A 27,666-nucleotide genomic window follows, 5' to 3' on the forward strand; every position below is an offset into this window, starting at 1 on the left:
GCAACTAATAAAGAAACTTGAAACTTGAAACAGATCCACACACTCCTTATCAGTAGATGGCGGTAATGCTCATCGAAAGGGATTGCCAACCGCCAATAAAATAGAAAAGAAGAAGAAGAAGAAGAAGAAGAAGAAGAAGAAGAAGAAGAAGAAGAAGAAGAAGAAGAAGAAGAAGAAGAAGAAGAAGAAGAAGAAGAAGAAGAAGAAGAGCGTTTTTAGACGGGCGACACCGTGGTGGGAATCATTCATACCCAGCTGAGAGGGAGTGTTGTTTTCACAATTCTTCCCTTGCGAGTGGCGGCGATGGTGATAACTTTAATAACAACACGAAACATTTACTGTCAGTAAGTGACTCTGTTGTTGTTGTTGTTCACCCAGCTGACAGAAGAGCCGGCTGTATCTCCATGGAGACGCTGTCAACAACACCCGCCGTGGCAGCAGCAGCAGCGCGGGAGAAGGTAACCTACCTCTCTATAGCATCATCTCAGCATCATGTCAGTTAGTAAACAATCTAGCTTGTGTGTCTCCACCCTTTTTATATTTAAGAGTAGCTAGACGGCCTGGTGACTGATTATTATAGCTATTACAGTATTACTGTTAGCCTCCAACACCCAACCTCCTCCAATGTACAGTTTCTACGTCATATCTTTTTCAGACTCTTTTTCTATCACAAACAGTACTGTATTTGTAGATCTGGTATGTCATAAATGTCTAGATGTAGCAGTACTGTCTATCTGTATGTCGTGTATGTCCTGATGCATTGAAAATGGGGGACCCTGATGTAAACAAGACGAAAGTCTTTCTCTGGTCTCTGCATCCCCCTTAACAATTGTGTGTATTGAGCCGTACTGTATTGTACCCATTCTGCAATCTGTTAATAAAGTTTTCAATCATTCATTCATACCGTGCATCTGTAAGTTGTGTGAGTAACGACATGCAGCGCCAATCAAACTGATGTAAAGCTACAGTAGACGGTGGTTGACGTCACGCTTGAGTTGTCAGGGGGTTGGTTAGCTGAATGAATGAATGAATGAATGAATGAATGAGAACTTTATTTAACAGATTGCAGAATGGGTACAATACAGTACGGCTCAATACACACAATTGTTAAGGGGGATGCAGACCAGAGAAAGACTTTCGTCTTGTTTACATCAGGGTCCCCCATTTTCAATTCATAGTGACATTTATAACATACACAACATACATGACATCATGACATTTATGACATAGGGACATACATGGCATACAGGTATATAGTACTGTTACATTTGTGACGTATACGATATGCAAATATACAGTACTGTTACCCATAGATCCTAACAACGGAGCTAACGGTCTTATAACTTCCCTGGTGTTAATGCTCACTCACGTTAATAACACGTTAGAATACAGTCCATATTCAGGCATTACCCATGGCGAGATATAAGTCAGTGGCCCATGGTGAAGTTACTATTGTTACTATGCTGTTTTACACCGTTACAAACACGTATAGAGTAGACAATAGTTTAGTGCCATTATTGACCCATGTCCTCTTCCTCATCATTGGGTGTCAGGGCTGCAACTAATGACTATTTTGGTAGTCGACTAATCTGTCGATAATTTTTTCGATTAGTCGACTAATCGAAAAGCAATTATATAAAAAATATATAATTTCTTTTTTATTTATTTTTTTGCACTACCTATCTTTGTGAAAGTGGCTTCTCAGCTCTGGTCCAGCTGAAGACAGAGCAGAGGAACAGATTGGACATTGAGCATAGGGCTGGGCGATATAACGATAACGATAAATATCGCGATATATTTTAATAATCGATATCAAATATCGAAATTAAAAAAAAATCGAAAAATCGTTTTTTTTTTTTTTACCTGCAACAGGGCAGTTTTAAAACCAGAGACAGTGGACAGACTTGTCTTTCTTGCCTGCAACTTAAAGTAATGGCTTTGCTTGTCCAAATGACAATACTGACCAAATTCAGATTTCTTTTTCTCTTTCTCCATTTATTTTGTTTGCTTTCTAATTTAAAATACATTTTGAAACCGTCTGTACACAGTAGGCTATGTGTGCTAGCAGAACTAGACTCTAGTCACGAGTCACAGTGCACATGTGCGGTGGTTTGTCCACCAAAAAAGCGCCAAAAGATCGAAAATAAACTAGCAGAGCCAGAACTGTTCAACTCCTCTGGAGCCACAGCCAGCAGAAAAGCCGGTTTACTTTAGCTTTTAAACCAGCTGCAGCCTGAGAACTGGAGTGTGAGGGGATGTAACACTAAAGATGGCGGCAATGACAAAGAATTGCTGCAAAATAAACATACATCTGTTGTTATAAAAAAAATAAATAAAAAAAAATTTATACTTATAACAATTCGATAATTATCGATATCGAGAAATAAAATAAAATTATCATATCGTTATCGCGATATGATTTTTTTCCATATCGCCCAGCCCTAATTGAGCATGACCTCAGAGTTGCTTTGAGACTCTTGTCAGGACCAAACAACATCCCCAGTTATCCCATTAGTTCCCCCAAACTTACTGTCGGTCTGTTATGTTAAGCTAAGAAGTCTTCAGCTGGCTGGACCAGAGCTGAGAAGCCACTTTCACAAAGATAGGTAGTGCAAAAAAAAAAAAAAGTATAATAATATATATATATTTTTTTTTAATGACTAATCGACGCAAGAATTTCTCGTCAACGATTTTTTATAATCGACGTCGTCGATTATGTCGACTAATCGTTGCAGCCCTAAATGTGATATTTATTTTTACGAACAGACGTCGTATGGTCCTCGACCGGAGCTGCGTCCAGTGGTGTCTGACAGTCTGTCATCGTACAAAGAATACCCTCCTCATCGGCCCTTCATCAACACATTCATCACGCATCACACCCCCCAAAGAAACACACATTACACCCCCCGCCTGTCATCACCCAGCAAGGCCTTCCCAGAGACCAACAGTGCAGGTAATCGTGTGTGTGTGTGTTTGTGTGTGTGTGTGTGTGTGTGTGTGATGCATTCTCCAACACTCTGTTTCTATTCACTGTGGTCTCCATGACGACTATACTATGTGTAGTGTAACCTGACACCACCATGCCCGGATGCCTCAGCGACAGTGATATCATAATCCCCCTGCACGGTGTAGATATCTTCCTAAACTCTGAGGCTATCCCCCCCCCCCACATCTAGTATGCCATCACTCCCACCCCTACAGTCATCGGCAGCGGGTGAGCCGAACATTAGTGTAGGCTATATCGCGCGGAGCGTGCACAAGTTTCCTTTTTTTCGTCAATACACACACACACACCCACTAGGCTATGCGAGGCGAGCCCCACTCATTTAATATATAGTGCAAATTAAGTGTTCAAATGAAGGCATCCAATAATATATATTGACCATTGTCTTACCTTTTTAATGCAGCAAAATGCGACGTTTCGTCTTGGCGTCAATGATCTTTGCTGCTTTAACTTTGTCTGTGAGATCACTTTCTCAACGTGAAGCAGACTCTTTCAGAGTTGACCGTCTCGCCTGGCGCATTGTTGTTCTGAGCATTGTATTTAACCTGAGCCCCTACGCGTGATTGGTTACTGTGCCTGTACTTGGAATGTTAAACGCCGCCACCTAGCCCAGGGGTTCCCAAACTTTTCAGGCCGGGGCCCAGAAAATAAGGCGTCAGAGAGCCGCGGCCCAATGCACATCGTCTGGCTTTTTTTTCTTTTTTTTTTGCCAGGCGACCGATTTTTTAAGCCAAATATCACTTCAATCCTATTAAGTTAGTTCAAGTTAGTTATTCATTTATATGTGCTATTTATGAGAGGGCTAACTTGTTGCAAAATAATAATGATAATAATAATAGCCTCATTAAAATACTATTGTTGCTTCGGTTGTTTTCAGCGTTTTATGTGCATAATCTGTTATTTAGTTTGAAATGTTCGTTGAAATAAGTAGATTTTTCGTTTTTGTTTATTTATTAAGTTAATATAAAACCATATAGTCACATTTTAGAATACAATAGAATAGAATTTTAGAATACAACTAGAAACACTGTCCTGGCCTGCTTCTAAGTTCAGTGGCCTGACAAAAAAAATTAAAATAAAAAAATAAAAAATAAAAAATAAAAAAAATATTTATTTTTTATTTTTTATTTATTTTTTTTAAATCATCTCGCGGCCCACACGTGGCTGCTCGCGGCCCACCTTTGGGTCGCGACCCCGACTTTGGGAACCACTGACCTAGCCGATTGACACCTCCTTGGCCGTTGACACCTCGGCCGGGCTGCTGCACAAGACGCACACAAATATAGTAGCCTATATAATGCTGCGCTGCAGCCTGCGCACATATATTATATATACATGTCAACATTTCCAGCATAACATTTAATTTGGGTAGGCCTAGCCTAGCCTTCATTACCCGCCGCCTATGCCTACAGTATTATATCACATCTTAGTTAGTTCAACATGCCTTTCGTACTAGTTCTCTTCCATCCGGATGGACTGCGTCCATACTGAGCTTTCAGGCCTCGGACCCATCACTTACTTTACAGTTAGCCATTTAGCTGAACGCTTTTATCCAAAGTGACTTACAATTTCTGTACAACAAGTCAGCAGGAAGGAGGGCTACAACTCTGGCAGCTAAGGGTAAGTTAACATTGTTTGTCAAACAGTGTCGAACTTGAGTGCTACAGACTTGAGTGGACATTAGCACAGTAGGTACAGGTAGATTCCTTAGTAGGAGAGTGTGCACTAGTGAAAGACTTTACAAGGTTAGTATTTAATTTTTTCATTTTCAGGTATTGGTTAAAGAAGTGTGTTTTTAGTCAACGACGGAAGATTGGGTGGGTTTCAGCTGTCCTGACTGTGGTGGGAAGTTTGTTCTACCATTGTGGGTAGTGATGCTCGATATTGGCTTTTTTACCGATACCGATATTCCGATATTGTCCAACTCTTAATTTCCGATACCGATATCAACCGATACCGATATATGCAGGGTTTCCCCGTCCAAAAAACTGAATAATTTCAGGTAACTAATAATTTCACTGGATATATATATATAATAATATTGTTATTGTTTTTTATTTTTTTTAAACCGATACCGATATTTTCCGATATCACATTTTACGGCCGATAATATCGGTCGGCCGATAATATCGGACATCCCTAATTGTGGGTCATTGTAGGAGTGGGTCTGAGGCGGCCAGAAGACGCAGAGCGTAGGGGTCTTGAGAGGGTGTGTAGTTAGAAACCATTGACCGGAGGTAGGAGGGAGCCGTTCCCCTCGCTGCCCGGTATGCCAGGTCAAGGGCCTTGAACCGGATTCGCGCGGCGATGGGAAGCCAGTGCAGCGCTCTTAAGAAGCGGGGAAACGTGGGCTGACTTTGGTAGGTTATAGAGATCAGGCGAGTTCGCCGAGTTCCAGAATCCTGCCGACTGCCTTGTTACTTTGTAATCCCATTCATTTATACAGCATGGCATAAATAATACGTCTGCACCATCTGTCAAGACGGGACGCACTAGACACACGGGAGGCAGGGGCGTCGGTGTCGACAAGATTTTGGTTCAGTTTTAATTTTGTCCTATCGTCTCTCAGTCTCAACTACACTTCACACTGCACAGTCTGTGACCTATCAAGGGTTAATATTAACCTGTGTGTCTCTCTGTGTGTGTGTGTGTGTGTGTGTGTGTGTGTGTGTGTGTGTGTGTATGTATGTGTGTGTGTGTGTGTGTGTGTCTCTGTGTGTGTATGTCTGTGTGTGTGTGTGTGTGTGTGTGTCTCTCTGTGTGTGTGTGTGTGTGTGTGTGTGTGTATGTATGTGTGTGTGTGTGTATGTGTGTGTGTCTCTGTGTGTGTATGTCTGTGTGTGTGTGTGTGTGTGTCTCTCTGTGTGTGTGTGCGCGTGTGTGTGTGCGTGCAGCCATCTTGTCGGCCCTGAGGCACCTCCAGGAGAAGACCAGGAGGCTGGAGTCGGAGAGAGGCCGAGCAGAGCTGAGTGTGCACACCATGGGGAAGGATGCATCAGCCACACGCCCACCGCTCCAGAGTGAGAGGGCCGCCCACAGACTCTCAGACTCTCAGACCAGTGAACAACCCAACTGCAATCAGGGTGAGTGTGTGTTTACTAAAGGCTGTCTCCCCGAAGCCTGTTTTTGGGATTCGAACTTCGTCAGGGTTTTTCGAACGGACGTTCGAACCTTTGTTTTTAGTACGATTTTTTTTTTGTTTAAATGTTTTTTTTTTTTTATATATATAAATATCCTCAAAACTAAATCCTTAATTTGAATAAAGTGATTAATCTGATTAAATGATTTTTTTTTTTTTATTAAATCAACTTTCTTTAAAGTTTCTTTTAATACTATAATATTAGTGTAGCCTAATCTTTATCTGCAACTGTGAAGAAAAACCCCATTGGTTTAAACAGAATGAATAGATTATAGATTATTAAAAAATTCGAATTTTGATTTAGAATGCCAACGTAACGAACGACGGTTTGAACGTTTGGGCTCAGCCCTAGTGTTTACAGGAGGGTCACATCATGGTACATCATGTAGTACCACAGTTGTCTTGACATGATGTTTTGTTGGCCTATAAATGTGTGTTATTTCGCTACACAATGCACAAAGGGGGCAGTGTGATCACTCACGTCTGTATGTCTGATTTGGTATCAAACCTGGCGGATAGGTTAACGGTCTGCCAAGGACCTGTACTCGGCTCCACTGGCAAGGGGCTCTAGGAATGGCAATGTTGGGTCGGCCACTAGGTCGGTCCAACCACTTTTGTCAGGTGGTAAGTAGGGTTGGGCATCGTTTGGATTTGAACGATTCCGGTTCCGATTCCGATTCTCCATATCGATTCCTGTTCTAAACGATTCTCGATTCCGATTCTTTGAGGTGCAGGTCAAAACGGGTCACAGCTTATTTCGCAGGAGATTTTTTTTTTTTTTTTTTTTTTTAAACATTTAAATTTTTTTTCATACTATTCACGTTTTCAGTTGACTTGATACAGTTTAATTTGGTTGCTGTACTGTAACTAGGGTATTAATGAACAAAGTAATTTTTTTCTTCTTTTTTTAAGAATCGAAATTAAGAATCGAAATGCAAATATGTTACTTCCAGTTCCAGAACCGGAAGTTAGGAACCGGTTCCTATTAGAACCGGTTTTCGGTGCCCAACCCTAGTGGTAAGTCTGCAGGCTGGCTCCGTCCTCCTAATTGTTTTGTTATTATTACAGAGTTAAGTACCGAAAAAAGGTACCGTCGTTGGGTACCGATACCGAATCCCAGTAACTGGTACTGCAAGTACCGGTATCTGTTCAAATGTAAACGGTACCACCCAACCCTGCTGCTGGTAGCGTGGTTGTTGCATCTCCCCGTTGAGTCCCGTTCTAGATATGGGTCCGTGTGTACACTTTCCTTCCTCTCATTGTCATCTCTCTCTCTCTCTCTCTCTCTCATCCTCCATCTCATTCTCATCTCTCTCATTCTCATCCCTCTCATCCTCCATCTCATTGTCATCTCTCTCTCATCCCACATCTCTTTCTTTCTCATCTCTCTCATTCTACGTCTCTTTCTTTATATCTCTCATCCTACACCTCTTTCTCATCTCTTTCATTCTACCTCTTTCTTTCTCATCTCTCTCATCCTACACCTCTTTCTCATCTCTCTCATTCTACGTCTCTTTCTTTATATCTCTCTCATCCTACACCTCTTTCTCATCTCTCATCCTACACCTCTTTCTCATCTCTCTCATCATACACCTCTTTCTCATCTCTCATTCTACTACGTCTCTTTCTTTATATCTCTCTCATTCTACGTCTTTCTTTATCTCTCTCATCCTACATCTCTTTCTTTATCTCTCTCTCCTCCCACGTCTCTCTCTCTCTTCACATCTCTCTCTCTGTGTGTCCCTCTCCCCCACAGCGCTGGTCGGCCAACTGGCAGCTGCCGAGTCTCGCTGCCTGCAGTTGGAGAGGCAGCTGGAGCTCATGAGGAGGATGGTGTGTCACGCCAAGGCAGACCGGACGGGCCTGCTCCACCAGCAGGTTGTTAAGAGTCTCACACACCGTCCACCCTGCAGCGTGTTAGGGTCTCGCATAGGGCTGGGCGATATAACGATAAATATCGTGATATATTTTAATAATCGATATCGAATATCGAAATACATTTTTTTTTTTTTTTTTTTTTTTTTTGACCTGCAACAGGGCAGTTTTAAAACCAGAGAGAGTGGACAGACTTGTCTTTCTTGCCTGCAGCTTAAAGTAATGGCTTTGCTTGTCCAAATGACAATACTGACCAAATTGAGATTTATTTTCTCTTGTCCATTTATTTTGTTTGCTTTCTAATTTAAAATACAGTTTGAAACCGTCTGTACACAGTAGGCTATGTGTGCTAGCAGAGCTAGACTCCAGTCACGAGTCACGGTGCACATGTGCGGTGGTTTGTCCACCAAAAAAGCGCCAAAGGATCGAAAATAAACTAGCAGAGCCAGAACTGTTCAACTCCTCTGGAGCCACAGCCAGCAGAGAAGCCGGTTTACTTTAGCTTTCAAACCAGCTGCAGCCTGAGAACTGGAGTGTGAGGGGCTGTAACACTAAAGATGGCGGCAATGACAAAGAATAGCTGCAAAATAAACATACATCTGTTGTTTAAAAAAAAAAAAAAAAATTATACTTATAACAATTTCGATAATTATCCATATCGAGAAATATGATAACATTATCATATCGTTATCGCTATATGATTTTTTTCCATATCGCCCAGCCCTAGTCTCACACACCGTCCACCCTGCAGCTCGTTAGGGTCTCACACACCGTCCACCCCGCAGCTCGTTAGGGTCTCACACACCGTCCACCCCGCAGCTCGTTAGGGTCTCACACACCGTTCACCCTGCAGCTCGTTAGGGTCTCACACACCGTCCACCCCGCAGCTCGTTAGGGTCTCACACAAGGGTCTCACACACCGTTCACCCCGCAGCTCGTTAGGGTCTCACACACCGTTCACCCTGCAGCTCGTTAGGGTCTCACACACCGTCCACCCCGCAGCTCGTTAGGGTCTCACACACCGTTCACCCTGCAGCTCGTTAGGGTCTCACACACCGTCCACCCCGCAGCTCGTTAGGGTCTCACACACCGTTCACCCTGCAGCTCGTTAGGGTCTCACACACCGTCCACCCTGCAGCTCGTTAGGGTCTCACACACCGTCCACCCCGCAGCTTGTTAGGGTCTCACACACCGTTCACCCTGCAGCTCGTTAGGGTCTCACACACCGTCCACCCTGCAGCTCGTTAGGGTCTCACACACCGTCCACCCTGCAGCTCGTTAGGGTCTCACACACAATAAGATAACGTTTTCAGTCTTTTCACCTCATTCCAATAATTTTTATTGCAGTAATTTATTTTAATTATTTTAATTACGTATATATATTTTTTTTCTTTTAATATCGCTACTCGGCGTCACTGTATCGATATAATATATTGTCGCGCAACATCTCACGATATATTGCTGTGTCGATTCCCACCTCTCTACACACGACAACAGAACCCTATAACGGCTCACGCTAGCTGCTCTGAGCTCCTTGAAACCTCTACAGCGGTACCGACTAGGGTTTTCCGGAACCGTTAAGAGGATGTTTACATTTCGATATATATATATATATATTTTTGTATAAATAAATGTGTTAATTAATACCTTAGTTACAGTACAGCAACCAAATTAAACTGTATCAAGTCAACTGACAACAATGTGAATAGTATGAAAAAAAAGAAAGGAAAAAAAAAAAAAAAAAAAAAAAAATCTCCTGCGAAATAAGCTGTCGAGAATTGTTTAGAACAGGGATCGAAATGGAGAATCGTAATCGTTCAAATCCAAACGATGCCCAACCCCCTAGTACTGACGTCTGATCTACTACTGCAACTCTCTCTATATAGGCATCAACCAGTCTTCCCTGTCCCGCCTACAGCTAGTACAAAACACCGCTGCCAGACTGTTGACCGGAACCCGTAAAAGAGACACCATATCACCCCTGTCCTTGCCTCCCTTCATTGGCTTCCAGTACGCTACAGGATAGATTTTAAGGTTCTCCTATTCGTTTTTAAAGCCCTTAATGGTCAGCCCCCCCTCCTACATCTCAGACCTCCTATCCCCCTATCCCCCTATTCCAACACCAGGTCCCTCAGGTCAGCCGATCAGAGGCTCCTGACAGTCCGGAGGTCTAACCTCAAGCTCAGGGGGGGGGGGGCCGTTCCTTTGCTGTCGCAGCCCCTGAATTGTGGAACAGCATGCCCACCTCCATTAGGCTCCTCGCCCCCTCGATAGATGCCTTCAAATCTAGGCTCAAAACCCACTTCTACCTACTAGCCTTTCCCGTTCACCGACTCATGCCCTGTTTGCCTGCGTGCCCTCCCATAAAACGGGAGTTGTGATTGTTGTCAATATGTATCCATGTATCTACCCTCTGTACAGCACTTTGGTTGACACGTGTCATGTTATTAAATGTGCTATATAAATAAATCTGATCGATTGATTGATCGTACTGATGTCCGATACCCCCAGGTCTCCATGGAGGCAGCGCAGGGGGCGGAGCGCGCTCTCGACTCCGTGTCTGAGCGCGCCCAGTGGGCGAAGCTGGGCCGTCTGGAGCAGGAGTACCTGAGGCTGACGCACACACAGGACAGAGCTGAGGTGCACACACACACACACACACACACACACACACACACACACACACACACACACACACACACACACACACACACACACACAGGACAGAGCTGAGGTACACACACTCACACACACACACACACACAAACACACACACACACACAGGACAGAGCTGAGGTACACACACTCACACACACACACACACACAAACACACACACACACACAGGACAGAGCTGAGGTACACACACACACACACACACACACACACACATACGCACACACACACACAGGACAGAGCTGAGGCACACACACACACACACACACACACACACAGGACAGAGCTGAGGTACACACACACACACACACACACACACACACACACACACACACACAGGACAGAGCTGAGGTACACACACACACACACACACACACACACACACACAGGACAGAGCTGAGGTACACACACACACAGGACAGAGCTGAGGTACACACACACACACACACACACACACACAGGACAGAGCTGAGGTACACACACACACACACACACACACACACACACACACACACACACACACACAAACTCACACACAGGACAGAGCTGAGGTACACACACACACACACACACACACACACACACACAAACTCACACACAGGACAAAGCCGAGGTACACACACACACACACTCACACACACACAAACTCACACACAGGACAGAGCTGAGGTACACACACACACACACACACACACACACACACACACACTCACACACAGGACAGAGCTGAGGTACACACACACACACACACACACACACACACACACACACACACTCACACAGGACAAAGCTGATGTACACACACACACACACTCACACACACACAAACTCACACACAGGACAGAGCTGAGGTACACACACACACACACACACACACACACACACACACACACACTCACACACAGGACAGAGCTGAGGTACACACACACACACACACACACACACTCACACACAGGACAGAGCTGAGGTACACACACACACACACACACACACACACACACACACACACACACACACACACACACACACACACACACACACACACACACACACACACACACAGGACAGAGCTGAGGTACACACACACACTCACACACAGGACAGAGCTGAGGTACACACACACACACACACACACACAGGACAGAGCTGAGGTACACACACACACACACACACACACACACACACACACACACACACACACACACACACACAGGACAGAGCTGAGGTACACACACACACACACACACACACACACACACACACACACACAGGACAGAGCTGAGGTACACACACACACACACACACACTCACACACACACACACTCACACACAGGACAAAGCTGAGGTACACACACTCACACAGGACAAAGGTGATGTACACACACACACACACACACACACTCACACACACACAAACTCACACAGGACAAAGCTGAGGTACACACACACACACACACACTCACACAGGACAAAGCTGAGGTACTACACACACAGTCACACACACACGTGCACAATTGTACAGCCCTGACCTATTTTATTGTATACTTCTATTATATTCTATTGTGCTTCTATTTTAATAGAATTTGATCTTATTCTACCTTTTATTTTATTGTCTGTCCGTTAATGTCGCACCAGATGACCAAATCACATTCCTTGTGTAAACTACTTGGCAATAAAGAGACCTTTCTGATTCCGATTCTGATAACAAACGGGACTGGTTTAGTGATGTTTTACAGCTGGTTTATATAAGGAGACTGTTACAAAGAATGAAATCAGGAATGTCCAATCGTTGCTTTTCTTTTGAATCAAATCTTAAGGTCCTTTATTTTCTATTAGTTACAAATTCTAATTCAGTTCAGTTCTTTTTCTTTCAGTTCAGTTCAGTTCAATTCAAAGTCTCTTTGCATTCTTTCAGTTCAGTTCAGTTCAGTTCAAAGTCCTATTACATTTCATTTCCATTTCATTTCATGCTGTGTGCTCGAAGAGCACGCCACCTATATTACACAGCTGGTTCTAATAGCAATCAAAAACAATTCAGCTCAGCTGCAGTGTTTTGGAACACGTTGGCAGGAGCTGTCCACTCTTGCGTGGTGCTGAAAGACAAACTGCATTAGTTTTGTTGGCGAACAAGCATTGCACTTTCATTGTCAATAAAGAAAAATAAAACAAATAAGACAAAACGTTATCACCAATTAACTATGTGTGTGTATTATATTTTACTTTATGAGTCTGAAAGAAAATGTATATTATTTATAATAATAGTTGCAACAGAGACAGAGTAAGAGGTTAGTGATGTCTTTACAGCTGGTTTATATAAGGAGACGGAGTAAGAGGGTAGTAGGGCTGACCTTCGATTTTCTTTTTGGAATTCAAAGTTTCGGGGGCCGAGATTCGATTTTAATTCGAAGCTTCGAGATAAAAAAAATTATAACATTTTTTTTTATAAATATTATTTTTTTTTTTTTTTATGTTGTGGGACTTGTACGGCACTTTGTTACTGCTGTAAAGTTTAAACCTTTTTAAATCTTAGACAAACTAAACACTTTGCTTTCATGAAATATTGTAAGCCGTCATTTGAGGCTTTATAAAAGCAGCACAATGAACACAAATCGGTGCCGAGTCCGACCTCATCTTAAATAACAAACAGCATTGCTTGTTGTAGTTAACAAAGAGAGGCAGAGTTGATTTAGCTAAAATAAATAAAGAATAAAAAACCCGTTTTTCTTCTTTTTTTTAATATATTCGAATTTTATTTTCATATTCGAATCCCATGCCCATTGAACGAAGCTTCGAAGTATTTAAGACGGCCCTAGAGGGTAGTGATGCTCTACAGCCCTAGAGGGTAGTGATGCTCTACAGCCCTAGAGGGTAGTGATGTTCTACAGCTGGTCTGATCGTGTTGATGATGGTTCTGTGCCTCAGAGGAAGATCTGTGAGCTGGAGACGAGGCTGCGGGAGGAGGAGGACCAGAGGAAACTGGTCCAGGAGAAAGCCAACCTGGTACATACATACATACATACATACATACATACATACATACATACATACATACATACATACATACATACACACATACACACATACACACATACACACTCATACACATAATATTTATGAAAAAGAAATATTACATATATATATATATTTTTTTTTTACATATTTTTTCACATGTATGTGTAAGATTATAACTGTTTGTTGGTTTCCTTAACCTGTTCCACCCCAGGTGAAAATCTGCATAAAATGTATACCTAGGTAAATGGAATATTGCTCCACTTCTACAAGGGCTATTTGCATATTCTTGGTATCTAGGAACATCTATGGACCTCAATGAATGTATTCTCAGTGTCAGAAATATTGTGTCTATTACTAGGCTTGCTTAAATTCTGATGAAACAAAGGAAAATATGAATTATGATTTTTCTTTTCATCTTTGACAGTGAATAAAACCATGATAATAATGACCAAACTTAAAAAACTGCCACTGAGCTAATTCAGTACCCTCTTGAGATCATGTGTACAAAAGATCTAAGGAAATTAATAAAGGGAAGATGATAAAATTGAAGGTTTTGTATATACAGTACTGAATTCTCCCATCCGGACCAATGCAATTTGAAATATTATTATAGAATATAGAATATATGCTTATACATTACCTTATTATAGCCAATTCGCACATTTATATATATATACATATAGTATCTTTCAAATGGCCGAGTTCAATTTGGATATAGTATCACCAGGCATGCGTAATAACATATACAGATATTTAATGTAATCGACTGTACTTTTTTATTTCTCCCACAGTGTAATCATTCTGTAACTAATTTCAGATCTAATTATTCCTACATGATTACAATAGTGTGGAGAAACTGACTGCGTTTCAATATTTGTCAAAAACGTTACCTTTTGTAGCTTATTATCGCGAATCATAACAATTATTGATATGATTCCTTCAGAACGCCGAACTTTGAACGTCCATAGCAGACCACAGGAAGTGTAGTTTTGAGAAATTCCGACACTGGCAGATAGCTGGCGAGGCGATCTTCAAAATGGCCGCAAAAAAACTACAATTCCCATGGTTCAACATTTCCATTTCCGCTTCCGCGTCAAAAACGCGACTGAAAAATAAAAACTTAAAATGATAAAAACTCACTTTTAACCTATTGCTAAACTATTGCCAACCTAACGTTTTACATTCTACATGTATTTGTGACATAGTAGTGATAATAATACTTGAAAACGTTTGATTTTAAAAACGCAAATGTATTGCATCACTCATAAAAATATTAATATATGATAATAATGTCAAAAAGGGGTCGATACCGACCCCGTGGGGGGGAACACATATTTACGTGAATGAAAAAAAAAATCAAATATACATTTTTCTTTTTTAAGTTTTTTTCCCTTTTCGAGAAATACACGATCACTCGAGTATAGCATGGGATCAATCGATCTGGATTTTTCTTTAAAATGCCCATCCCTAGTGCATACTAAGGGCTAAAGATCTGTGCAAAGTGTCTGGGCTTTTCTTGCCCCCCTTAACTGATTTTCGAGGGCATTTGGTCAATTTTCGAGGGCATTTTGCCCCAAGCCCCCCTTAATTTCGAACCCTGACACTCATACACATACATACACATTCACATACACACACATACACACACACATACACACATACACATTCACACTCATACACATACTCATACACACACACTCATACTCATGCACACACGCACACACAATATGTTACTCGGGTGTGTTCTGCTTTCTCGTTGGCTCCTCCTCAGTTACAGACGGGCTTGGAGGCCAATAGGATCCTGCTCCGCTCGGTGTCGCCACGCCCCCGCAGGAGACGGTCGAGAGAGAAGAGGCCCTCTTCCAAAGTAAGGAAGGACGTCCCACGAGTCTGTCTTGAGTACCACTGAGAACGCACACACACACACACACACACACACACACACACACACACACACACACACACACACACACACACACACACGCACACGCACACGCACACACACACATATTAGTGCCGTCAATAGATTAAATAGATACAAATTTACTAATTAATCTCACACATTTCTGTAATTAATCTAGATTTATCTAGATAAAAAATTGCATTTTTCTACTTAAGACCGAAGCTTGTAACAGATATTTACTTGAGTAAAATCATGGAATTAATGTAAAATCAACACAAAGAAAGTATAGTTAGATTCAAAGACTATTTTAATAGCTTTCTTTGAATACAGTTTCTGATTGAATTGATTGAAAATGTTATTAACAGATTGCAGAATGGGTACAGTACAGTACAGCTCAATACACACAATTGTTAAGGGGATGCAGACCAGAGAAAGACTTTCGTCTCGTTTACATCAGGGTCCCCCATTTTCAATTCATCAGGACATATGACATACATGACATACAGATAGACAGTACTGCTACATCTATACATTTATTATACCAGATTTGCAAATACAGTACTGTTTGTGATACAAAAAGAGTCTAGAGAAGAGAGTATATACATTTGACGTAGAAACTGTACATTGGAGGAGGTTGGGTGGGGTTGGGTGGGGGGGGACTGTACATTGGAGGTGGGGGGGGGGGGGGGGGGGGTTGGGTAGGAGGGGTGGGGGGGGGGGACTGTACTACTGTACAAGCACAACTGTACATAGGAATATTGACAAAACCATACTTGGTTCCAAAAGGAGGGTCTTGTGTATTCTTGGGTTAGGTCATTTACTGTACATTGGAGGGGGTTGGGTTAGGACATTTACAGGGGCCAGTTTCGAATTGCAGTCTCCCGTAAGTGTTCTTTGAGAAAGAAATAAAAACAACCCAGGCCTATGTTAAAGTGCAGATTGGCTTAGAGGACGATAATGTCTTGTATGAACTACCAGTAATATAAATCATATTAACAACAACAAATGTGTTCCATCGTCATGTCGGATGCTTTTCAAAAAGGTGCATGAGTCGATGCAAAAAAAAGAACAAGCAAATATACTGCTGAAAGTTCAGAACGTTGAAGATTTTTCACTCCATAGATTAATCTAGATTCATTTATTTTAATGCTTTAAATAATTTAAATTAATCTCCAAAGTTAAAGCATTAACTTTGACAGCCCTAATATATATATATATATATATATATCAAGGAGAAGCTGCCTATTCTCGGTCCTCGCTCCACAATGGTGGAACGAACTCCCCACCACAGTCAGGACAGCCGAAACCCTAAAAACACACTTCTTCAAACAATGTCTGAAATGAAGGGGGGGGGGGGGGACACTAACCTTCTTACTGTCTTTAACTGTCTTTTCCACTAAATAATCTACCGTGCCTATATTACTACAACTCTATCAGCTGAGTAACAATGTTCATCAAAGTGTTGCGTGTTACAGTGTAGGTTAGTTTATTAGGACAAGTGCATGACAGTAAGGTTAGTTAGGGTTAGATATGTATATTTTATTTTTTTATTTATTATTTCAGATAATAAAACTGCAGATCGGAGGTGTCATATCTGGGGCACGTTATCTCATCGCAAGGGGTGGCGACCGACCCAGCGAAGATACGTAGCGGAGTGGAGAAATCCCCGGAATGGGGCAGAGTTGTTATCCTTTCTAGGTTTCGCCTCCTTCTATCGTAGGGTCGTGAAGAACTTTGCCAGTCCATAATTATACCACAATATATATATATAATATAATATAATATATATTGATCACTTTTGTCTACGTACTTGACTTCTATTTTTTTTACTTACTATACTTATTTTATACTTATCTATTTTTATCTAGCACAATCTCTGGAGCAAAACAGAAAGAAGCATTTTATATAAAAGTATTCTGTACTTGATGAACATTGTTACTCAGCTGAAAGAGTTGTACCCTTCCTGCTGACCTGTTGTACAGAACTTGTAAGTCCCTTTGGATAAAAGCTTCAGCTAAATTACAACATTTTCAATATATATAGTGTAACTGAGGGGTACAATTCCCTGACTGTATTAATCAAGTATGGTATCATTAAACCACTATCGTCTTATGTACATTATTCTGGCCATACCGTACACAAGTATATGATGAGAACTCCTCCACAATGATACGGTTTCCACACAAATACTCGTTTAGAAGAATATTTATTAGCAGCAAAGGATATTATATTACATTACTAGATGCGCTTATAAGGCAAAGGAATTATGCATAGGCAAATCAATAATGAATGTCCAATTATATCTATGGTACTCTGGGGAGGGGGGTTACTACCGGTTGTAAGCCAGCAGGGGGAGGCAATGCTCTATGCAAAGTCAATGGGTCCACGGAGGCGATATTACTCCCTGTGTCAGCGGACGGGAGGCAGCCGCTGTACTCTCAGTATGCGAGCAGCACAGGTGTAAGCCGTGGAGCCTCTGGTCCAACAGAGACGGGCTCGAATGATGTCCCCACGGTAGATCCCACACAGCAGCGGGGTAGACGGTTCTCTGCTCCAGCAGCCCGGCCAAAGCAATGAAGAATAATAATAATCCTGCCGGAAAGGGCTCTGCTGTCGCCGGTGTAAATCCTCCGGTGCGCGGTGGTTCACAGTTGAACTTGACGTTAATACTATCCTATTTACACACGGCTATAAGTGCTCTATGTAGACGCACAATTACTCACTTCACGTGGTCTTTGACTCGTAATGAAGGCTTTTACTAGTAAGGAGCGAACGATACGTTGAACAAACGTATTAGGATAACACGACTCTATTTTGGGGCAATACGGGCCCACTTCACCGCACGTTGCATAGTGGGTGAGGCGTCACTTGGGTAACTGAACTGAACAAGACTGAACTCCAACTCGAACTGAAAGGGAAGTTCTGTATTCGCCTACGCCATATTTATATGTACGGGGAATAATCTAGTGCCAGCCTCCTCACTGTCTCGTAGCCCTGGGCAGAAGCGGGCATGTTGAGACAAGTCGTGTCGGTAGCTTTCAACTTGACTCTAGGGGTAAGACACTGGCGCTGATGGCACGCCATCCAATAGGAGAATGAAATATTATGGTCTGTACTACTAGGTTAAAGGGACATTCCGTGTATATGTACAAAGAATATACAAGGGATATCAAACGATATATAAATATTATGCAATATATATCAATCAATAAATACATATATTCGGTTTAATCTGACCCTTTGTAACAGCCGCCCCCTAATTAGTCCCACCTAATTAGCTAAGCAGAGACAGATTAACCGCACTGTCCACTACTCAATGTCCGTTGTGAGGGTAGGCAGGTCACAAAGTCAGGGGTCATGGTCGTCATTAAGCGAGTCGGGGAGCCTTGGCGACTCTATCAGCCTCGCCACGGGTCGGTTGTAGGTCCGCCCTTGGCCGAGCACTTCTGCCACTCTGACCTTCCCGTCGGCACCAGTGGTCACTTTGCTTACGCGGCCGGCCGGCCACGCAGCTCGGGGTAGTGACTGGTCTATGGTCATGACGACTGGACGGGATGAAGGGGGGCTTAGGAGGGAGCGGGCCTGAGACTGCTTTGATCTGTGCTTGGCTGTGCCTCCTCCTCCTCCGTCTGTTTCTCTTGTTTGCTCTGTACCCCGTCTGAGGAGGGGCCGGTCCCGGCCGCCCCGTCAAGGAGTCGCTTGGGGTGCTGGGTTCGAGGTCAGCTACGTCTGGAGCGCAGCTGAGGGGGGTGGAGTTCCGAACTCCCTCTGGTACCCACGGTTCTCTCACGGGCCTCTCGCTTAATGTCAATAGCCTCTGCTGTACGGGGGAGAGGCCGGTGTCGCTCGCCTCTGTGTGTAAGCAGCGTGTAGACGTGGGTTGACTGTCAAGTCCGTAGAGGGGGCCCTGGAGCGTCCATCCCAGTCGGGTCTGAACCGCGACTGGGCATCCTTTGGGTCCGACGTGGGCCGCCTCAATTGGGAGAATGAGGTCCGCGTGGTCGGAGCCGATGAGCAGGGTCGGTGTGGCGCCGTCGATAAGCGGTATAGGTAGTTGACGTAGGTGCACATACTTAGCCATCAGCTGTGGGATGGGGTAGGTGTACTGAGACAGGCCTATGTCGTGGCTGGTGAAGACGTTAGTTATACTATACTGCTTCTCGGGCTGGTCCACCGCTGCTATCTTGAAGGAGACCCTTTCACCCTTTATGGTCTTCTGGTCCCTTCTGATGGTGCGTATGGTCATGGTATCTTTGACACCCCGCAGGCCCAACTGGGCTGCTGCGGAAGCGAGGAGGAGAGTCTTTTCAGACCCATCGTCCAGGACGGCGTAAGTGTCCAGGACCTTGTCCTCGTAGCTCAGGAGCACCCTGACCACTTTGAGGAGCACACGGGGGGTCCCGCTATGCTGGTCAATGTGGAGCACTCCTGTGGGTGGTGACGTAGAATCTATATGGTGCGAGTCGCACCGTGACTCCCAGTGTCTGCCGTAGCAGTCGGGACACCAGGGAGCGGTCTGGTGGAACTTTGGTGCTGGTGCCACCGCCTCGGCATGGTACATTACCGCGACGGGCCCACTCTGTTGTCCTGGCTGACGCCTGTTGATGTCATGCAGGACCTCCAGGTGGGTGCCACCGCACCTGCTGCACTTCTTCTTCAAGCGGCACTCAGCTGCTAGGTGGCTGCGCGCGCAGCGGAAGCAGCGGCGGTGGTCCTTGATCCACTGACTCACCTCGTCCGTGGTCAGCTTCCCGAAGGTGTCGCATTGGTACAGCCGATGTTCTCCCTCACAGTACTGGCACTCAATCTTCCACTGGTCCTCTTTCGTCGAGGGGGTGTTGTGGTTCTTGTGCTGCGGTACTGATTCGGCTTGGTGCATAACGGTCACCAACCGGCGGTTATCCGTTTGTCCCCGAGGTCCGAGTCTTGGGTTTGGTCCACTCCATACGAACGTGTCGAGTCGTAGGCTACTGACCTCCCTGGCGAGGAACTCAGATAGGTCTAGGAGGGATGCCTCTGGACCGTTGGGGTCGCGGTAGTCTCTCTGCCGCCTGAAGCGCTCTTGTCGGGCGGGAGGGAGCTTCTCTAATATCCTCTCTACATTAGAGTTAGCGTACAGTTCATAGATACCCTTTTCCTTTTGGGACCCCAGCATCCCTACCAGGGACTGTACCTTGATAGACAGGTCATCTAATGCTCTGTTGTCTCTGGCTGGGGGGAGACGGTCAATGTCTCTTATCTCCTGTATCACATAGTCCCATACGCGTCCATAACGTTGGTCGAGTGCTGCTAGAGGCGCTGTGTATGGGGTAGTAGAGTTGGCATAGGCCAGCGCTATATTGTGCGCTCGGGGCACCTTGAGGTGCTTCAGTAGGATCGCATACTTGTACGGTTCGTCAGCTACATCTGACAACATTGTCTCTAAGCACATTCGTAGCTCCGTGTACTGTGCTCTGTTCTCATGGGTGAAGTCCGGGATGGTCGGTGTGCCAAGGTACGATGCCATGGATGACTGGCACATCGGTGAGCGTTGGGGAAGAGGCCTCCTAGGCAAGTCTCCCCGTGCGTGTCGTCTTGGGCTGGTACTTGGTGGGTACCGAAGGTCTGGTACCCAGGTGCTGTCCCTCGGAGCTGGCGGTGCGTCAAACTCACCCGTGAGTGGAGTCGGGGGTTTGTAGCGCAGGGCCTCGGGGCTAACTTCTGGGCTGTACTGGACCTCCTGGTCCAGAGTACGTTGCTGCTGGTCGGGGCTGTACTGGGCCTCCTGGGCCAGAGTACGTTGCTGCTGGTCTGCTTGACATTCCTCCTCTTCCTCCTCTTCTCCCTCTGCTAGGACCTGGAGTCTTCTGTTCAGTCTCTCGGCGTGGTCCGGTTCTTCCCGGTTGCTGGGTCTCGTATGGACCGGCCGGGGAGGGGGTTCGGAGACGTGGACAGGATCCTCCTGTTGGCGGGGTCCCGGGTCGCTTCGTCGGGTAGGGGAATGTGTCCTAGACCCATGTCTTGACGATCTCTGAGAGCTCCGTGCGGAGTGAGGGGGTGTCGCCATGGCAACCAGTTTGTCCATCAGCTCCGCCTGCAGCCGGTCGCTCTCTGCCTCGCGCTGGGCATGGGCTGCGTCGCGCGCTGCTTCGCGCTGGGCATTGGCGGCGGCGCGCTGCGCATTGGCGCTGGCCTGGGCGGCGTTGCGCTGTGCGTTGGCGGCGTCGCGCTGGGCATTGGCGCTGGCATGGGCGGCGTGGAGCTGTGCATTTGCGACGTCGCGCTGTGCATTGGCGGCGGCGTGCTGTGCATCGGCGCGGCTTCTCTCAATGTTCTCTTCTGTCTGGAGGCGTCTGGTCTCCAGTCTTATGCGGTCGTCTTCACTCCTTTGTTGCGCCTGGAAGCGCTCTCGCTCACCTGCAAAATGTTCGCGCTCGCGCGTCTGTTGCGCTTGAAGTCGATCGCGTTCAGTGGAGGCTGCCAGGGTGGCGATGAGTGCTTGCGCCAGCATCTTGTCCGCCTCGCTGGGGGAAGACGCCGTTCGGGGCGATCGGCTCCCGGCAGTACTTGTTGGAGATCCGTTCTCCTGTTGCGTACCGAGGAGATCCATCTCCTGGGTGCGCGTCTCTTCTTGTGGTGGGTCGGGTTCCATCCCGGGAGGGCTTTCTTTATCCTGGAGCTCTCCGGGGACTACCTCGTCGACGTTGTCTGGGGATAAAGTCGTGTCAGTTCCCTCCTGGTCCCCACCGTGAGCTTGGTCAGTTACATTAGAACCCACTAGGGCCTCTGTTGGCGGGGTAGCCTGGTTGATAGGGTCGGACATAATTTTACTATCCGCTTTAGTTATTTTATCCGTATTTAATTTCCCTTTAAAGCTAGGTATTGGACTGACAGCGTATGCCTCTAGATAGGGAGGTGGCTGCCGTCTGCGCTGCGGGCGATCTAGCTTAGGAGAACCGTTTGTGGAGTGTTCGTCATCGGCCATGTCAATATTAATATTATATTAATATTACGCTAATTATTATCCGGCTCGAAGGACCAATTGTAACTGAGGGGTACAATTCCCTGACTGTATTAATCAAGTATGGTATCATTAAACCACTACCGTCTTATGTACATTATTCTGGCCATACCGTACACAAGTATATGATGAGAACTCCTCCACAATGATACGGTTTCCACACAAATACTTGTTTAGAAGAATATTTATTAGCAGCAAAGGATATTATATTACATTACTAGATGCGCTTATAAGGCAAAGGAATTATGCATAGGCAAATCAATAATGAATGTCCAATTATATCTATGGTACTCTGGGGAGGGGGGTTACTACCGGTTGTAAGCCAGCAGGGGGAGGCAATGCTCTATGCAAAGTCAATGGGTCCACGGAGGCGATATTACTCCCTGTGTCAGCGGACGGGAGGCAGCCGCTGTACTCTCAGTATGCGAGCAGCACAGGTGTAAGCCGTGGAGCCTCTGGTCCAACAGAGACGGGCTCGAATGATGTCCCCACGGTAGATCCCACACAGCAGCGGGGTAGACGGTTCTCTGCTCCAGCAGCCCGGCCAAAGCAATGAAGAATAATAATAATCCTGCCGGAAAGGGCTCTGCTGTCGCCGGTGTAAATCCTCCGGTGCGCGGTGGTTCACAGTTGAACTTGACGTTAATACTATCCTATTTGCACGCGGCTATAAGTGCTCTATGTAGACGCACAATTACTCACTTCACGTGGTCTTTGACTCGTAATGAAGGCTTTTACTAGTAAGGAGCGAACGATACGTTGAACAAACGTATTAGGATAACACGACTCTATTTTCGGGCAATACGGGCCCACTTCACCGCACGTTGCATAGTGGGTGAGGCGTCACTTGGGTAACTGAACTGAACAAGACTGAACTCCAACTCGAACTGAAAGGGAAGTTCTGTATTCGCCTACGCCATATTTATATGTACGGGGAATAATCTAGTGCCAGCCTCCTCACTGTCTCGTAGCCCTGGGCAGAAGCGGGCATGTTGAGACAAGTCGTGTTGGTAGCTTTCAACTTGACTCTAGGGGTAAGACACTGGCGCTGATGGCACGCCATCCAATAGGAGAATGAAATATTATGGTCTGTACTACTAGGTTAAAGGGACATTCCGTGTATATGTACAAAGAATATACAAGGGATATCAAACGATATATAAATATTATGCAATATATATCAATCAATAAATACATATATTCGGTTTAATCTGACCCTTTGTAACATATAGTATATATATACACACACACACATCGGACTCTCCCCTCCAATCAAGTCCATTGTAGCAAGTGTTGATCTGTGTGTGACGTCAACCTGCGTCTGGTACCATTATTATCTGAAATAAAAAATAAAAATCTAACCCTAACTAACCTCACTGTCATGCACTTGTCCTAATATACTAACCTACACAGTAGCACTCAACACTTTGATGAACATTTTTTATTTTATTTTATTTTTTAAACTTAAATTTTTTATTTGCAGTTTTAGTTTTAGTTTACAAACATACATCAGACAATACATTCAAATAACAGAAATGATAAAGACATACCCCCCCCCCCCCCCCCCGCCATCCACCCCGAGAGATAAGGGCTCCCCCATATCCCAGGACCTCTATACATGGAGCCGGAGCCCCAGCGACACGGGTCCCTTGAATCGATTGGGCCTGGCCCAGTAGAGGAGAGTGCAGGGGGCCCCCCCCCCCCCACTGAGCCAAGCCCGTTACCTCCCATGTCCCAAAGAACCCCACCCCACCCCCCCGCACATCGACCCCACAACACACAAGAAGACCCCACTCTCCGGGGTCAAAACGATGGTCTTTTCTTTTATCCTCCGTTTCTTCTTACGGCTTTACTTTTGAGAGGACATTAAGCGTTTCCCTGTTCAACCTACCAATTATGTATCGCTTTTATTTTTTTCTCTCTCTTCCCAGAAGCCTCAGCAGCTCTCCTCCCAGAATCCTCAGCAGCCGTCTGCTCATGCACGTGAGCCGCACTACAGACTGAGACTGGGAGACGTACCTTTCGTGGCTGGAACGGTACGGACTCACGTTAGAGACACACGTGTTGCTTTCCAGTCGATGTACCCATAACCTGGTATACATGTGTGATCCGGTACGCGTGAACACTTTGGGCAACCAACATGTACTTCCGCGTTTCTCTGATTGGCCAGCGTTGGCCAGCGCTCTCCTTCGTGAATACCAGCCGCTCTACGCTCGTTTACCCCCTCATGAGTCACGTGAAACACTGCAGACCACTGATTGGTCAGAAGAGAGACGCGTCACTCGTTGGAGGGTCTCCAGAAAAACAGAAAGCCGCCATCTTTAATGTCTCGCATAGGAGTGCAATAAACAAAAAAGGATACGGTCACTTGTGTATTCTGCCTCATTTATTGATGAAACAAAACCGACATCAACACAATTGTCTCACAAAAAGATCGCTGACTTGTTAAGCTTGTTGTTGTTGTTAGGTTAGGTGCTAATGTTGTGCTAGCGTTTTAGCATGGCTATCGTACATAGCGTGATCAATATAACTCGTTATTGATTGTTTGTACTAGTAACTAATGGTTAATGCTAGTAGAATAGACACAACGTGAGGTAATCACCATCCATTTTATACCGGTTATTACCTAATGCTAACGTTAGCAACGTTAACGTTAGCAGATAGACACGAGAGACTAGGTAACGTTAAAGCAATGAGAGGTAGCGTTAGCAGAATAGACACAACGAGAGTCTCGTTAATGTTATTATTGATTGAATGAAAACTGTGTTTTACTCTGGCTTGCGCCTAGCTCGCGGACATATAGCTATGCTGGAGCTCTCAGCTGTACACAGGGAGACGAGTACGAAATGCGCGCGTTACCGGCGTATCGCTGGCCAATCAGAGAAACGTGGAAGTACATGTTGGTTGCCCAAAGTGTTCACGCATCCGGTACGGCACTTCCATCCTCAAGTGTATTTTTATTATTATTATTATTATTATTTCCTTTACATGATCACAGTTTGAATGTTTAAGAACATATTTACTGTAACAGCTAACAGTTATAGTATCTCTAAATAATAGTAAAAAGCAACAGTCTGAGCTTGGGGGGCGGAGTGACATTTACATTAGAATCACATGGGTGGTTTTCGTTGGCTAACCGCCAGCCACCGGCCTCGACGCCCATGAAAAGCACATGGATCTGTGTTTACATTGTTGAGCTGCAACTCGTGCTGCGACTCGTCCCGACCTCTATCTCAAACCCGCCCTCTTTGCTTGGTCCTCCAATCACGACGACGTGACGTGGAGGATCAAGAAAAGAGGGTGGAGCTTGAGATACAGTATATTGACACTCTCCTTCCCTCTTTCTTTCTCCCTCTCTCCCCCACCCTCTCTCTTTCTCTCCCTCCTCCCCCCCCCTCTCTGGCTCTCTCTCTCTCTCTCTTTCTCCCCCCCCCTCTCTTTCTCTCCCCCTCTCTCTCGCTCTCTCTCCCTCTCCCCCTCTCTCTCTCTCCCCCCTCTCTCCCCCCTCTCTCTCCCTCCTCCCCTCTCTCTCTCCCCCCTCTCTCTTTCTCTCCCCCCCTCTCTCTCCCTCCCCTCTCTCTCTCTCTCTCTCCCCCCCCTGCTCTCTCTCCCCCCTCTCTTTCTCTCCCCCCTCTCCCCCTCTCTCTCTCTCTCTCTCCCCCCTCTCTCTCCCTCCCCCCTCTCTCTCTCTCTCTCCCCCCTCTCTCTCTCCCTCCCCCCTCTCTCTCTCCCCCCGCTCTCTCCCTCCTCCCCCTCTCTCCCCCCCTCTCTCTCTCTCTCCCCCCCTCTCTCTCCCCCCCTCTCTTTCGCTCCCCCCCCCGCTCTCTCTCCCCCCCCTCTCTCGCTCTCTCTCTCTTTCTCCCCCCTCTCTCTCTCTTTCTCCCTCCCCCCCTCTCTCTCTCTCCCCCCTCTCTCTCTCCCCCCCGCTCTCTCCCTCCTCCCCCTCTCTCTCCCCCCTCTCTCTTTCTCTCCCTCTCCCTCTCTCTCTCTCCCCCCTCTCCCCCCCTCTCTCTCCCTCCCCCCTCTCCCCCTCTCTCTCCCCCTCCTCTCTCTCTCCCTCCCCCCTCTCTCTCTCTCCCCCCTCTCCCCCCCCTCTCTCTCCCTCCCCCCTCTCCCCCTCTCTCTCCCCTCTCTCTCTCTCCCTTCTCTCTCTCTCTCTCCCCCCGCTCTCTCTCCCTCTCCCTCCCCCCCTCTCCCCCCCCTCTCTCCCCTCTCTCTCCCCCCCTCTCTCTCCCCCCTCTCTCTCTCCCTTCCACCTCTCTCTCTCTCTCCCCCCGCTCTCTCTCCCCTCTCTCTCCCCCCCTCTCTCTCTCCCCCCCTCTCTCTCTCCCGCCCGCCCCCCCTCTCTCCCTCCCCCCCTCTCCCCCCTCTCTCTCTCCCCCCCTCCCTCCCCCCCTCTCTCTCCCCTCCCCCCTCTCTCCCCCCTCTCCCTCCCCCCCTCTCTCTCCCCTCTCCCCCCCCTCTCTCTCCCCCCCTCTCTCTCCCCTCCCCCCCTCTATCTCCCCCCCTCTCCCTCCCCCCTCTCCCTCCCCCCCTCTCTCTCCCCTCTCTCTCTCCCCTCCCCCCCCTCTCTCTCTCCCCCCCCCCCTCTCCCTCTCTCCCTCTCTCTCTCCCTCTCCCCCCCGCCCCCTCTCTCTCTCCCACCCCCACCCCCCTCTCTCTCTCCCACCCCCACCCCCCTCTCTCTCCCCGCCCCCCTCTCTCCCCCCCCCTCTCCCTCTCTCCCCTCTCTCTCTCTCCCTCCCCCCCGCCCCCTCTCTCCCGCCCCCCCCCCCCCCCCCCCCCCCCCCCCCCCCCCCCCTCTCTCAGTCAGTAGGCTGTAGTCACTCGGTCAGAGCCAACGTCCAGTCGGTGCTCTCTCTGCTCAAGCAGCACCATCCACAGCTCTGCAACAGCCGAGTCCTCTCTCACGCCCCGTTGGTCCAGAGGAGCCCCCAGGCGGCCAATCACAGCCGCTCAGCCAGCAGCGGCTCCTCGTCGTCCTCCTCGTCCAGCGGGGAGGAGCTGTCGGATCTGCTGCGGGCGCTTCAAGAGGAGCTCCGACTGATGAGCGTGTGA

The 27,666-nt window shown here is 46.3% G+C and overlaps 1 protein-coding gene across 1 annotated transcript; it reads left to right on the forward strand.

Annotated features, from left to right (window-relative positions):
* Positions 1-404: 404 nt before the first annotated feature.
* On the forward strand, positions 405-27,666 carry LOC311226335 (centrosomal protein of 57 kDa-like; the record flags this gene model as incomplete). The annotated part of the gene is made up of 9 exons (XM_084311757.1): positions 405-458; positions 2,767-2,953; positions 5,899-6,087; positions 7,900-8,021; positions 10,530-10,658; positions 13,616-13,693; positions 15,477-15,572; positions 24,540-24,644; positions 27,418-27,666. The coding sequence occupies 9 exons, from the start codon at positions 405-407 to the stop codon at positions 27,664-27,666; spliced, it is 1,209 nt and encodes a 402-aa protein (XP_084167883.1).

This window comes from Notolepis coatsorum (assembly GCF_963971535.1).
Source record: "Notolepis coatsorum genome assembly, chromosome: 1".
Taxonomy (NCBI): domain Eukaryota; kingdom Metazoa; phylum Chordata; class Actinopteri; order Aulopiformes; family Paralepididae; genus Notolepis; species Notolepis coatsorum.